Source organism: Amblyomma americanum, chromosome 6 (assembly GCF_052857255.1).
Source record: "Amblyomma americanum isolate KBUSLIRL-KWMA chromosome 6, ASM5285725v1, whole genome shotgun sequence".
NCBI classification, from domain to species: Eukaryota; Metazoa; Arthropoda; class Arachnida; order Ixodida; family Ixodidae; genus Amblyomma; species Amblyomma americanum.
In genome coordinates this window covers 65163864-65176200 of record NC_135502.1, presented here as the reverse complement: position 1 = coordinate 65176200, position 12337 = coordinate 65163864, and the positions used below count along the sequence as shown (strand labels likewise).

Sequence of the window (12337 nt, the reverse complement as noted above, 5' to 3'; positions counted from 1 at the left end):
GGTAGATCATTGTACAGCATTGGACCATGCATGTTTCTTAAACAAGTAGGCTGTGATTACGGCGAAAGTGCTCTTCTTAAATTTAACTCGTGTAACACTCTCAGAACGTTGACAAAGCGTGCGCTTTATACAAAGTGGCCACAGTGGAGTGTCTCGCGACACACCTTCCATCTGCGAGAAGCGCCTCGTTATGACAGTCAGGACAGCCTACCGCACAGGGTATCTTCCCGGAGAAGAAGCGGGCGTGTCTCTTAAACCTTAACAAAGAGGGATGTTCGCTTTGAACGCCTTGCGCAAGTGCGTGTTCGTGACGTATAAACGTAGGCGAGAGGAGGTGCTGATGAACGACAGCGTGCGGAAATATAATTACGCCCGCGTCAGGTGCATGCCTCGGGGCCCATTTTTTTGAGATGCCAGGGAAGGCTCTATGTAGTCGCGCGTAAGTCGGAAAGGGTTTGATTCACTGCAGTGTTCTACTGCGTGCTTGAAAAAAAATTTTTTTCTGGGCTGCTTTGTGATTTTGTTCAAGTGTTCGCATTTAGAACGTCAATACTATGACTGCATGAAAATGTGTTTATGGTTACATTACGTTTACCGAATAGAGATGTAAAAAGTTTTCGCAGTTCAACGATAAGTTCATCTTCGATTAGTTTATCTTTGAAATAATAATACTTTAATGCCAGGGGAAAGAAAGAAAGGAAGAGAAAGGAGACAGGTATCAGAAGTGTAAAAGAAAAACGATTGTAGTAGTGCTGACACCTCACTTGCGTTCCTTGACTTTTTTTGTCATAGACGCTTACTGGTGCTGCTCTTGCATATCTACAGAGACGTGTTGCGTTGTCTGGCGTGCCGAACACGTTCACAGATGTACATTTTCATGCATCTTAGGGTAAGACTTTCTTGTGTAACAACTTATGCGTCTTGTTCTTGCAGGTTGAAGCTCACGTTTTCGTGCATGATGGATCTTTACCGGTACCCCCTTGATGCACAAGTTTGCACGATTGAATTGGCTTCGTGTAAGTTTCTACTGGTTGCATTTAGTCCTTTAAATTTAAGCGAATGATAGTGATGTTAACAACACTTTGCTTGAACATCAATAAAGCAGATTCTTTAGTTTACATTGCGAAAGAAAATAATCGTTGGCTTTCAGAAGTGGCATAAAAATATGTGGTCGGTGTCTACTGAGTTCCCGGGGCGAACAGGACTTCTCTTGTCTATCAAAGCCTCTTACAACAAAAACTGATAACTTTCTAACATGCTTGGCAATAATAAAATCTTTGTTCTTTACGAGTCAGAAATATGTTCCTCCGCGTGACACTTTAAATGGGAACAATTTTTTTATTTTCGTAAATGAAGTCTTGCGGACATTAGAATGCAGCCGACGGCACACACAGTGTTTCTGCAAGACTGAGTTTTATGCAAGTGCGAAAGAAATCGGTTCACTGACGTTCCGTTTCGTTGTTTGCGCAGTCTCAAAGACGACAGACGAGCTACAGCTACACTGGTCCAAGACAAATCCTGTCATTCTTTACGAAAATATGAAGCTCCCTCAATTTGAAATTCAAAATGTGAACACGTCCTTGTGCAATGAGACATTCCACATCGGTACGTATGACTTCTATATTTTTATGAAGAAGGTCATGGAACATGAATTATTGGCAGCGACAGTTTTACTGTATTAAATTGATCGCGGAAGAAAAGTTAGGGTGGCGGCAATACAGACCGAAGTCATAGACCTTAAGGGCGGCGGTCTTGCTTAACCCTCAAAAGAGATCGACACTTTAAACATCAGCTTCCCTGAAGCCTCTTTCTGTAAGCTGGCGATACAAAGCAGTTTATATAAGGACTGCTATAAATTAGGCAAAACAACTCAACGACGGTGGCGATGGACATTTATAACACTGATGTTAGCAGCATCCTTTACAGCGATGAAAGTTTATATTCGGATGTATTCAGTAAGCACGAAACTACTCAACATAACAACAAAGGACAAGTAAATGTTTTGTTTATCATAAGATCCTAGCATGTATAAGCATTAATAAAAATTTAAATATTTTGAGAACACTTTTAGCTCAAAAACACTCAAGTCATTGTTTAGAGACGATTACTTTTGAACCAAGTTACCAGTGGAAGAGGCTTCAGAGATTGGCAGCAAGTAAACTTAACACAAGAGGACCAGGTAACAAAAATGCCTTTCCAGCGCACCAAATGAAACCAAAACAATGCGTTTAAGTACTGTGAAATAATAGTCCTATTGCGTCCTAAAGTTTATTAGCTAGGTGGTCTACTCTGCGATCTTTTTTTGTCGTTTTTCGCTATTTGAATTCAGGTAATCAGTGTTGGGTCCTTGAAATGTATAAAGTAAAAAAAAATTGGTGAATAAAATTTTGTGAGCAGTAACTGAGTAGGGACTGAAGAAAGAAGTTTTTGAAGACAGTGAACATTATCTACTGTCTGGACAAAGATAAACGGCCGGTCGCCAATGGCGCATGCTACGTTCAGTCGTTGCATGACTGCATATGAGTACATCACGAACTGTTGTTCTTACCAGATAGTTTACTTTGGGCAGAAGCAAAGTCATTCGTATTGAAGGATATTAATTTCTTAAGCATACATTTCCACAAACGAATAATTTTTTTTGGCATCCTCTCTTATTTGTCGTCGCCATCTTCTTTCTTCTGGAAAGGCTTGCAAGCTGGTTAAGACGGATTTCATTAATGGATGTTGTCAGATACTGCGCCATTTCCTTTCCCTCAAAACCAATTAAAAAAATGCATGTTGTCAGCATATAGGACTTTCAATTAGGCTCAGCAGAGAAACGTTTTGAGCCGAGCGACAGGAATATTTCTTGAACACTCATTACCGTATGGCATGAAGGACCAATGTCAGACCACCCGACGGGGCCAGACGTCAGCGCCAGCCATCGGAATCCTGAACTAAGGAGTCCACCCACCTGAATACTCCGAGATTTAACAACAATAACCTTTGTCTTTCTCGCTCTCCCGGACTACAAAGGATCAAACGTTTGTTTTTTATTGCCTAGGTCACTACACTGAAATATTCAAGGGATTGAAGAGTTGTACCACCCGCGATCAAAGTTGTATCTACAGTTTTCATAAGATTATTAGCGAAAGATATAGAATGAGATAGAATATTTGATCCTGTTTTGGGCTCGGCGCCAACTTCGTGAACAGTACCGCTCTCATGCCCGTCTGTAATATTTGGTTGTGGATGCGGACATTTTCCTTGATATATTGAAAATAACTTACCGATATTCTCGGCTGTGAAACTGCAGGAGAGTACAGCTGCCTCAAGGCAGAGTTCAACCTGCAGCGCTCCATTGGCTACCACCTGGTCCAGTCATATCTCCCCACCATCCTGATCGTGGTCATCTCGTGGGTGTCCTTCTGGCTCGACGTGGAAGCCATTCCGGCGCGCATCACATTAGGCGTCACCACGCTGCTGACCATTTCATCCAAGGGTGCGGGTATACAGGGCAACCTGCCCCCTGTCTCTTACGTCAAAGCCATCGACGTCTGGATGGGGGCTTGCACCATGTTCGTGTTCGCCGCGCTACTCGAGTTCACCTTCGTCAACTACTTGTGGAGGAAGCGGCCGGCGGCTGCAAAGTCACCGCCTCCTGTGGTGGCGACGCTGCCTGAGAGCAAAGTGGCTGTGGTAAGTATGGCAACCCCCATTGAAGATAGCCTGACATGACAGGTATTTAGCGAGAGTAGGGAAAGGAACTTGCACAGCCTGCTACTGTTTCACGTGCTCACTATCGGAGGGGTTCGTAAGCTTAGCCTTTTTTACGGTAATCTTCAAGGAACCCTGAAACAACGCTCTTTTTGCTCATCACTAAAAATTATTAGAAAATATCTTGCAAGCGTTTTTGTTTTAGTTTTTCGTACAAGTGACAAGACCTGAAAAGTGGCAGGCGTAGTACATAGCTGCAGCTGCTTCTTATGACTGGAATCCTAAAGTCTGTTTTCTCGTGACTTGGGGCTACGTTTCAGAGCGAAACGCTGCGTCTACTACTGTCTCGTCCTGTAGCCTGTCATTCTTGAGCGGTTTATGCCGGGGCTCATTATTTTACCATCCGTTTGGTAACCCGGCTTAATGTCTGGTCTGGCCATGGTATCGTGTGGAAAGTCCGCCAAGAGCACAATTTCGTGAGGTAGTGTTGGCTAAGACATCGGCGATTGCGGCCGCGGACGTCACACGTCGGCGATCTCTAGGGCGTTGTAGTGGCGATGATAGAATAGCCAGTACAACAGCTGGAAGAAGGGAGGACAACTATCTTCAGGCTATGTCTATAAGCTCGAGGTTCTATTCAGCTTCATGCAATTTGGCTGATGTGTTCACGATAATATCTTCGACTGCTTGAAGGCACTAAATCGCTATGCTTAAAAGACAGGCGAGACCTTCTTTGACTTTATTTAGCTGTGTTTTTGTTCGCTTCAGATCAATGAAACTGCAGTCCAAATTGAAGTGGTCCTCAAACATACGTGTTAGGCACTTTTATCTTCTCAACAATTCACCAAAGGAAATAGACCATACACTTCGTGTACAGCGTGGTGGAACGAGTAATAGTGGCGAGTCAAAAAAGAAGAAAACCTAAAAATTATTACACGGGGGAAAACCTTTTTCTTGGAAACCTTAAGCTCAACCATAGGCTTTTCTAAAAGCTTGCCGCTGCAGCCTACCGTTCAACTTCCTGGATTACCGCTACACTGAAATCCTTTCCACGTGTAGCTACTTCCTCCCGTAACCTAATAACTTTATCGAGGCTAGCTTGCCGCTATTCAGGCAAAGGTTTCCTTTTTGCAACGTCGTTTCAGGAGATATAGCTTTTAATAAAGGTTGGGCAGCTCCACCGCTGCACTCACATACGTACCTCGGCACAGATTCAGTGGCACTGTGCTCACTTTTTCTGCCCTTACCACATTGCGCGTTTTCCCACTTTCGGACTCATACATCGAGGCTTTATCGCGTTTGGAAAGCACGGCAAAGTTTAGCTTTGTTTGCTGGTAACAGTCGGGAAGTAACTAGGCTTCTAAGCCGTGGCGGAGCTGGATGGTATTTTCGCAAAGCCGAGGAGTCCCGCGGTCTGGCCTTCATTAAGCTTTATGACTTCCGGACGCCGTAAGGACGCAGCGTAGAGCCTCCCGGCTTCTATTGCTGCCTGTAGCGAAAGTTTGTATTGCTGTCGAGGATTATTTGGAGGAAGGCTTCATAAACGGTCCGTGCGGAACACGGAGACTTTATCCACTTGTCCTTTTGGCAGGTTTTCCTTCTTCCAGATTTCTCCAGAGACCAGAACCTTATTACGGCCCTCGAACACAAAACTCCTGGCTCTCTTGAAGAACCTTGCAATGACGTGCTACAAAGCGTCGCAGTTGGAAATTACCGCAAAGTTCTTGTTGCTTTTTTCTCGCCGGGCCGCTAAGAACAAATATAAGGCGAAATCACTTTGCTCTCTTTAGGACCAACAGAAGGAGAGCTTCTGCACAGATGTGGTTGCACATAAGGAAGGAATTTGAACTTTTTTGTGATCACTATGGTCATTTCGAGGGCCATTAGAGCTTTTAACGGATTGCTTATAAATGTGGATGTCTGCTTACTCAACGCTGGCGTTGCTATGAACCACTTTGTTTCAAGGAACTCTGGATGGTTCAAAAGGAGGGGAAAATATCCGTGCAACATAAATCTCTTTCTCTCGTAACTCGCTGTTCAGAATTTCAGAATCTCTCTCGAAGCAAAGTTTTTTCGTGATTCATTTCCAGGAGCATTGGAGCTATTAACGCTGCTTATAAATATGGATGCCTACTAACTCAACGCAGGCGTTTCTATGAACCGCTTCGTTTCAGGGCGTTCTGGACTGAAATAAAGGGACAGAAAGATCAGTACACCATAAATCTTTTTTCTCTCGTAACGCGCTATTTAAAATTTGTCCCAGAACGAAGAAATAAATAATTGGGCGACACCAAGCAGTGATAGAAGCTTCTGCAGGAGCGGCAGCAACAACTCCAAATACTTTCTCCGGCTGTGGTTTTTTAGCAAGTGTGGCCGCTACTGGCATATCTGCAATGTACTCTGGCTTGCGGTGCACAGAGAAAATATTAAGCAAAATTATTTCTCGTTGATGGCAGAGCTAATATTATAAGCCACTTGTAAATAATAAAATTACAAGGAATGAAGAACACCTCCATAGAGCTCTTAAATAATTGTCAAGCCGTTATGTTACTTTTATTACCGTAATTAAATGGTCACGGTCAGCAGCGGTAAAATGCGGTCATAGTGAACTACAGATTTGCTGTGGCTCTATCACAGTATGTTTTGATTAGCCACAAAGCTTTCGCTTCTTATTTTCGATGCTGGGAAATACGTACTGAACAGTGCGCCGTGCGAGGAACAAGATCCTACGAAGGGTGCATAGTCAAGTAAGGGTGCGGGCTTGAGAAGGCGGAGCACGCTATTTTCTTCTGAGTGAAATCACGCCTTTATACATATTATCAAGTATCGAGACACTTTGTGCCCTTAAGGAACCGAAACAAGGACGACTAACAGCCTGCACATGTTGCACCTCCCACTTACCAATATCTAGCGCGTAAACAGGCTTAGAAGGTCATAGCGGGCTCCGTTTCTATATTTCCGCACGAGTATGTTGTGGACACTAGGCAAACTGCCTAAGGTCTCCAAGAACGCGTAGTCTCGCAGGACGCATGGCTGTGATAGTTGCTATAGTGCGAAGTCGAGTTCAAAAAGGCAAGCTAAATGGATTGCTTAAAAAGGAACGCCGAGAAGACTGCCCGACTACGTTCTTCTGGTTTCTTATTATGCGGTAACGATAGGGAGAAAATATGAAAGGCGGCTGTGCCGCGGAGAAAACGTTGGGAAAGCGGAGGTGCGAACTTATACAACTGCGACGCTAATGGGCACCGATCGAGGCGTGGCCGGAATAAAAAGTAACCAATGTCTTAATGGTGCCGAGGGATGTTCTTAAAAGGCATGAGAGAAGCAGCCTGCAGCAGTTGCTTCCCGTTTGTGGGAGGAAAGAAAAGAAATAGGTAATGCTCTTTGCGATCTAGGAATAACAAAATAGTCAAAATGTAGGAGCGGGTTCTTTGTTCCAAACAGATGTCGCACGGCAAAAAAAAAATAAAATGAAAGGCACCGTGCCGTGAAAGAAAATACAGAAGGTGTCAAGCACTAGTGGTCTTCCTTTTGATTCAAAGCGATAAACGTACTTCATAAGCCCCATTGGACATATCGACAACAGTTCGGATCGAGACACGCTGCATGAGGAATAATCTTGATAGAAAGATTACGCATAGATTCAAAGCGCAAAGGAACTGCACATAATCGGTACAGGACTCAAAGTCTGTAAGTCGGATGGCGGTCTAATTTCTCAATATTATTAAACACGATGTCTTCATGTGGCGTCATACCAGCTCTTGAATAGTCTCTTATATGACACAAGGATTCACTTCAATAAAGACATGTACGGCTACCATTCACAAAATGCCACGGTTACAGTTGTAACAAACGCAACGAATACAAATGCAGTAAAGCATTTCTGGTAGCGAGTTTATACACAAGTGCGTGAACGTTTAGGTCACTCGGCAGTTGTTGCGGTATGTTGCAAGGCATTATATACTCTAAAGCAAATTTCAAACTAGCGCCGTAACTTTAGTACCGTATGGAGAATAGGCAGGCAGAAACCCGAAAGTCATCGTCTGCAGTGATAGGAACAAGCCATTTACTACAGTGCACGGAACACCAGCTGTGGTATGGCAGTCCCCGAGAAGTCTCCGTCAAGTCCGTACAAATTGCGCTGACTTGACGGTTTCTCGAACACCTATTGTATTAACTGCATGCCCCGCCAGCGAGAAAAAAAAAGGCACGCTGGATAGTCAGTGTGGGAGAAAGCCATTAGGTAGGTACTATGTGCGTGGTGTCACCTATAAGGGCATGGCAGAACGGTTCCCAACGGAACACGGTACCAGCGGGAAGAGATAAGGGAAAGCCGTGGAGACATCACAAACGCGGGAGTTCAACTAGAGTTTACTTCACCATTAAATTTCTTCTACACAATAGGCAGCGCTAGAAAGCGCATAGGCAGGAAATCAACCCGCAGACCTAGATACGGCGAGCATCAAAGGAAACAGCAACAAAAATAATACATGTTTCCGGCATTCCAAGTTAGTCTTTTGTTTTCTCTTGTTTCTTATTTTCTTAGTCTGTTTCATTAAACTCTATTTTTGCTTCCTTCTTTATTAAGAAAACCGCTACATTATCCGAAAATAGAGAACTTTTTGAGGATCCATGTGCTGCGCGCTTCTGATATAGCCTAGAAAAACTAAAAGACAAGAGGCAACTGGAATTGAGCACCTTGATATGCTACAAACCCTTTTTTGTAATTTTATTGTTCTTTTAGGTGTTTGCAGTCTTTCTGTATTCGAGTTAGCTTCTGGCATACGGGGCGTCTGGCCCCGCTGTGTGTGTAGAAGGGCTTTGTTTGTGAAAAATTTATTTGAAGTGCAGCGTTTGGGCTGTCTACTCTTCATTCGTCCCTTGTCTGCTCGCGTCGGTAGCACGAATTATTGCGTCAAAAGCCACAAACTACTACGGATGTTTGCTACTCAGCGGTCCACACCGTTCTTTCGTTATGAAACCAGTGAAGGCTCGCTTGGCGGGGATTATTCTGGTCTGTTTGTGGCTCCTTTCCCTGAGGCACTGCAGGTGGCCAGTGTTGTAAACATGTTCTTTCGTTTTGCTCAGCTGCTGCCAGGAAAAGCCTGCAACGGAAACTTGGTAAGACTCAAAACGTTTCTATATTTGCGCTCTGCGGCTTTATGCGTGTTTTAATGACTGTGCTTTAAAAAGCATGCAATCTGAGCTGCAGTGGACCAAAAAAATCCTGCAGCAATTTTTTTTTGTGCTTGAACGTAAACATGCAAGGATAGAAGGAGTATTGTGCTCCTTATACGCGAAACGCTCACTAATCCCAACTGAGGCGCTGCAGTCGACACAGCCGATATGCAGTGATGAGACAAAGCCTCTCAGTGCCGCTTAGGGAGAACTTTGTATTATAAGGGAGAAGTTTTGTATTACAAGAACAGTAGGAGAGAAAGGGGCTTTCTTGAAGATAGAGCAAAAACATTTTGGTTTTGTTGCGTAACTGATCTGTATGCCTAAAAATCCCGTTTTAATATTTATATTTATCTATTGAGGACAGATATTTTATCCCTCCCTCCTGTGGTGGAAATGGCGCTGCTCTGGACATAGGGTATTATAACGCCCTAGTGCAGAACGACTGGCAGAAACATTGTACAAATAAATGAGATTGTCTTTCTTTTGCAGTTGTGTTACACACGCGTATAGAGTACAGAAAAGTTTTACTCCAGGTCGCGATAAGCCACTCAATGAGAACACGAAGAAAACATACATGCCTGACCCGTGGACCCCGTGATGCGGTCGACCACCTATATTGCGAGATATCGCCAAGATACGGACGACAATTATGGCAAAGAAGTGTGACACGTGTTCCCGCCGACGGCGTAAGGCACATAAACAATGAAAAATGAGAAGCGTGAGCATCCCCCCCCTCCTTTCGTCCCCTACACACGCAAACAACAGCAAAAAACGCGAAGAGAAGATAGCACCAGAAGGCAACACAAGCAAAGCACGACAAATTAAGGCCCGGCATAAAAAAGACAGCGATGAAAAAAGATTAAAACAAACTGCCAACAATTAACACAACGAAAACTAATAAAATCAATTAAAAGAACTGAAGAAAGGCAAAAAACCCAGCCATTGCGCTAAAACAGAAAACGATGGTCAACAAAGAACACGCCAGGAACCCCTAACATCAAATAAAAGGAAACAGAAGACTATGACACAGCCCCCAACGATTAACCGGGCAAAACACTTAAAAGCGGTTAAAACAAAAGAAGTCAGTGCCGGCGAGAAAGCGTTAGGAAGTGAATAAACAGCTATCTCTAAAAAAAAAACACTTCACCGAGCCACCCGTCCGGGGTTGATACGCAAGAATGGAGCGTGTTCCACGAATGACCGTTCTTCTTCCTGTAGAAAGATTGAAGAGGTGCAGATGCAGGCGTCTTCTGCCTTTTCAGCACCGTGAAATGTTTTCTTTGTGTACTCGTCTCATTACGCTGGGTCAACATTCCTAAGCATTGAACCAACTAGCCCAGACCAGAATCCTCTTTCAGCGAGAAGCTCTCCGAAAATGTAGCGACAGCTGCATCAGTGAGATTACTCGACACATTGTGATGACGCATTTCCGAGCTAAAGCTATAAGAATAAGGGCAATAGCGGTTGGAACTACGAGGAAGGGCAACGTCGCCACTACTTTGGCGCCTGCTCCACGTTGCAGATATAGGGCCGCGTGCTGTCCGCGGAGAGGCGCGGGTATCGACGCACGGCAGCTAAGTCAGTTCTTTCGTTGCACGCTGTGAAATAAGTGATCTGCACTGCGGTACTTCCCAGAGTCACCATCACGATGCTCTCTCGGAGTATCACGATTTACGCAGCTGTGCGCAAACGCTCACAAATTTTCGCACGACGGACGTCGACAGTCGAGCCAAGCCATTGCTCACACGTTTTCCTGGAACTCCGCAGGTGCCGTGCAGTCCCGTCTCTGGAAATACTGACATCAGCCCGTCACTGACAGACGTCGAAGGCACCAGAAACAAGCACAAGGTTCAGGCCAAAAGAATCGACCAGATGTGTCGAGTAGCCTTTCCTATGGCATTTCTGGCGTTCAGCGTCGCCTACTGGCCATACTACCTTTTGTGATGTCTTGCTTACGCACCCGGTTGTCCGTATTAAAAGCACGAACAGAGACAGGAAATGATGGCGCTGGCGGCGGTAGCATCCCCGTTCTTTTTTGTGTGCGTGTTTGTGATGGGAGTTTTCACCGCACAATCATTCGTACCGGTATTCGTGACGTTTTTTTTTTTACTTTTAGCAATTTATCATCTTTTTCATGTCATCCAGAGAAGGTCAGTAGCAGTATTTAACAGCTATTGCTCTTTAGACGTCATTCAGTGATCTTCCACATTTTCTCATGTCCGCTTATTTTGAAACATCATCTCGATAGCTAGAAATGCATAGCAGTACATATCTGACAAGAAATTTGGTCTTGTTGCCTAATGAATGAATTATGGAGGAAATGTCGTCAAATACTGCTAAATTTTAATCCTTAAACTATCAGTGTGGCTCAAACCATTTCATCCACGATGATCTTGAATACAACAAGATAAATGTTATTAGTTATTATAGATACTTCAGTAGACTTTGCAGGTAAATCATCAACAAAGCATTGAGCCAACATTGGACATTTCGTGGTGTGTTGCATGGCGTACGCAATTCTTGCGAAGTTTTTATTCTCATGCTGCATAAATCAAATAGGTATTAATTACTTTTTGGAACGGGATTTAGAATTAGCTGTCAGCTTGACCAGGAAGTAAGTCCTCTTTATAGTCCTTTATAACTCAATAAAGCTCAGGTGTAGAAATTATTCTTCAAAGCTCGTCATTTGTTTACGATAATTATTTCTGGGTGACAATGCGTTGCTCAAGTGCGTTGAAAACAGCACTTAGACTAGGTTACCCATTCCTTTTATTAGTTCGGAGTGCAGATGCAGCGCCCTCTTGTTGCTGTGTTTTTGTAAACCTAGAAGTACTAGTTTGTTGACTAACTCCGAGAGCATCAAATGTTGCTATGGTCGTGAAAACATACGTTTTAGTGAATAAATATCCGCCGTCAGCAAACTCTTCGTGTTTGTTTGTCATTTTTGTTCTTTAAAGACATAAATTCCAAATAGTGCAATGCATGACAGAATATAGGAGACATGATGAATTTCCTAAAGGGCAAGCAGTAAAGATGAAAGGGAAGGAAGCCTCAGACCACTGAATGACATTTTTACAAGAAGAGATTTTTTTTCTGAGCGACTACGGTAATCATTCCAGCCGGATCATATGGGCCCCTCATTCTGATGAGGAAGGACCAGGATAGGTCTGAGGGTAAGGAAGAGGTTTGATGTAGAGAGGGTCAGAATGTGATGCACTTAGTCTTGGGAAGACTTGAGTTCGGGCAGGCAAAGCTGTGAGTGCTGATAAAACGGCGGCATGCCCGGCGAATTGCCATGTTAAAGTGAAAATAGGCGGGAAAAAAACGCACCCGCTTAAACAAAATAGCGAGAAAAACAAGAAAACCAATGAATGGATAATAACAGAGAAAAGGGTGTCTTGAAGTTTTAAAAACAGCCTAAAGGACAAAAATGATGGCAGGGAGAACAACAGAACAAAAA

General features: G+C 43.8%; 1 protein-coding gene across 1 annotated transcript in view; it reads left to right on the top strand.

Annotated features, from left to right (window-relative positions):
• Nucleotides 1-11798, top strand: part of LOC144093607 (glycine receptor subunit alpha-2-like) — an 83330-nt gene extending 71532 nt beyond the window's left edge. Inside the window, exons 5-9 of the mRNA XM_077627166.1 lie at nucleotides 934-1016; nucleotides 1471-1605; nucleotides 3296-3678; nucleotides 8785-8817; nucleotides 10645-11798. Coding sequence (XP_077483292.1) covers nucleotides 934-1016; nucleotides 1471-1605; nucleotides 3296-3678; nucleotides 8785-8817; nucleotides 10645-10821 — 811 coding nt within the window. The 3' untranslated portion in view covers nucleotides 10822-11798. The remainder of the gene's footprint in view (nucleotides 1-933; nucleotides 1017-1470; nucleotides 1606-3295; nucleotides 3679-8784; nucleotides 8818-10644) is intronic.
• Nucleotides 11799-12337: the final 539 nt, after the last annotated feature.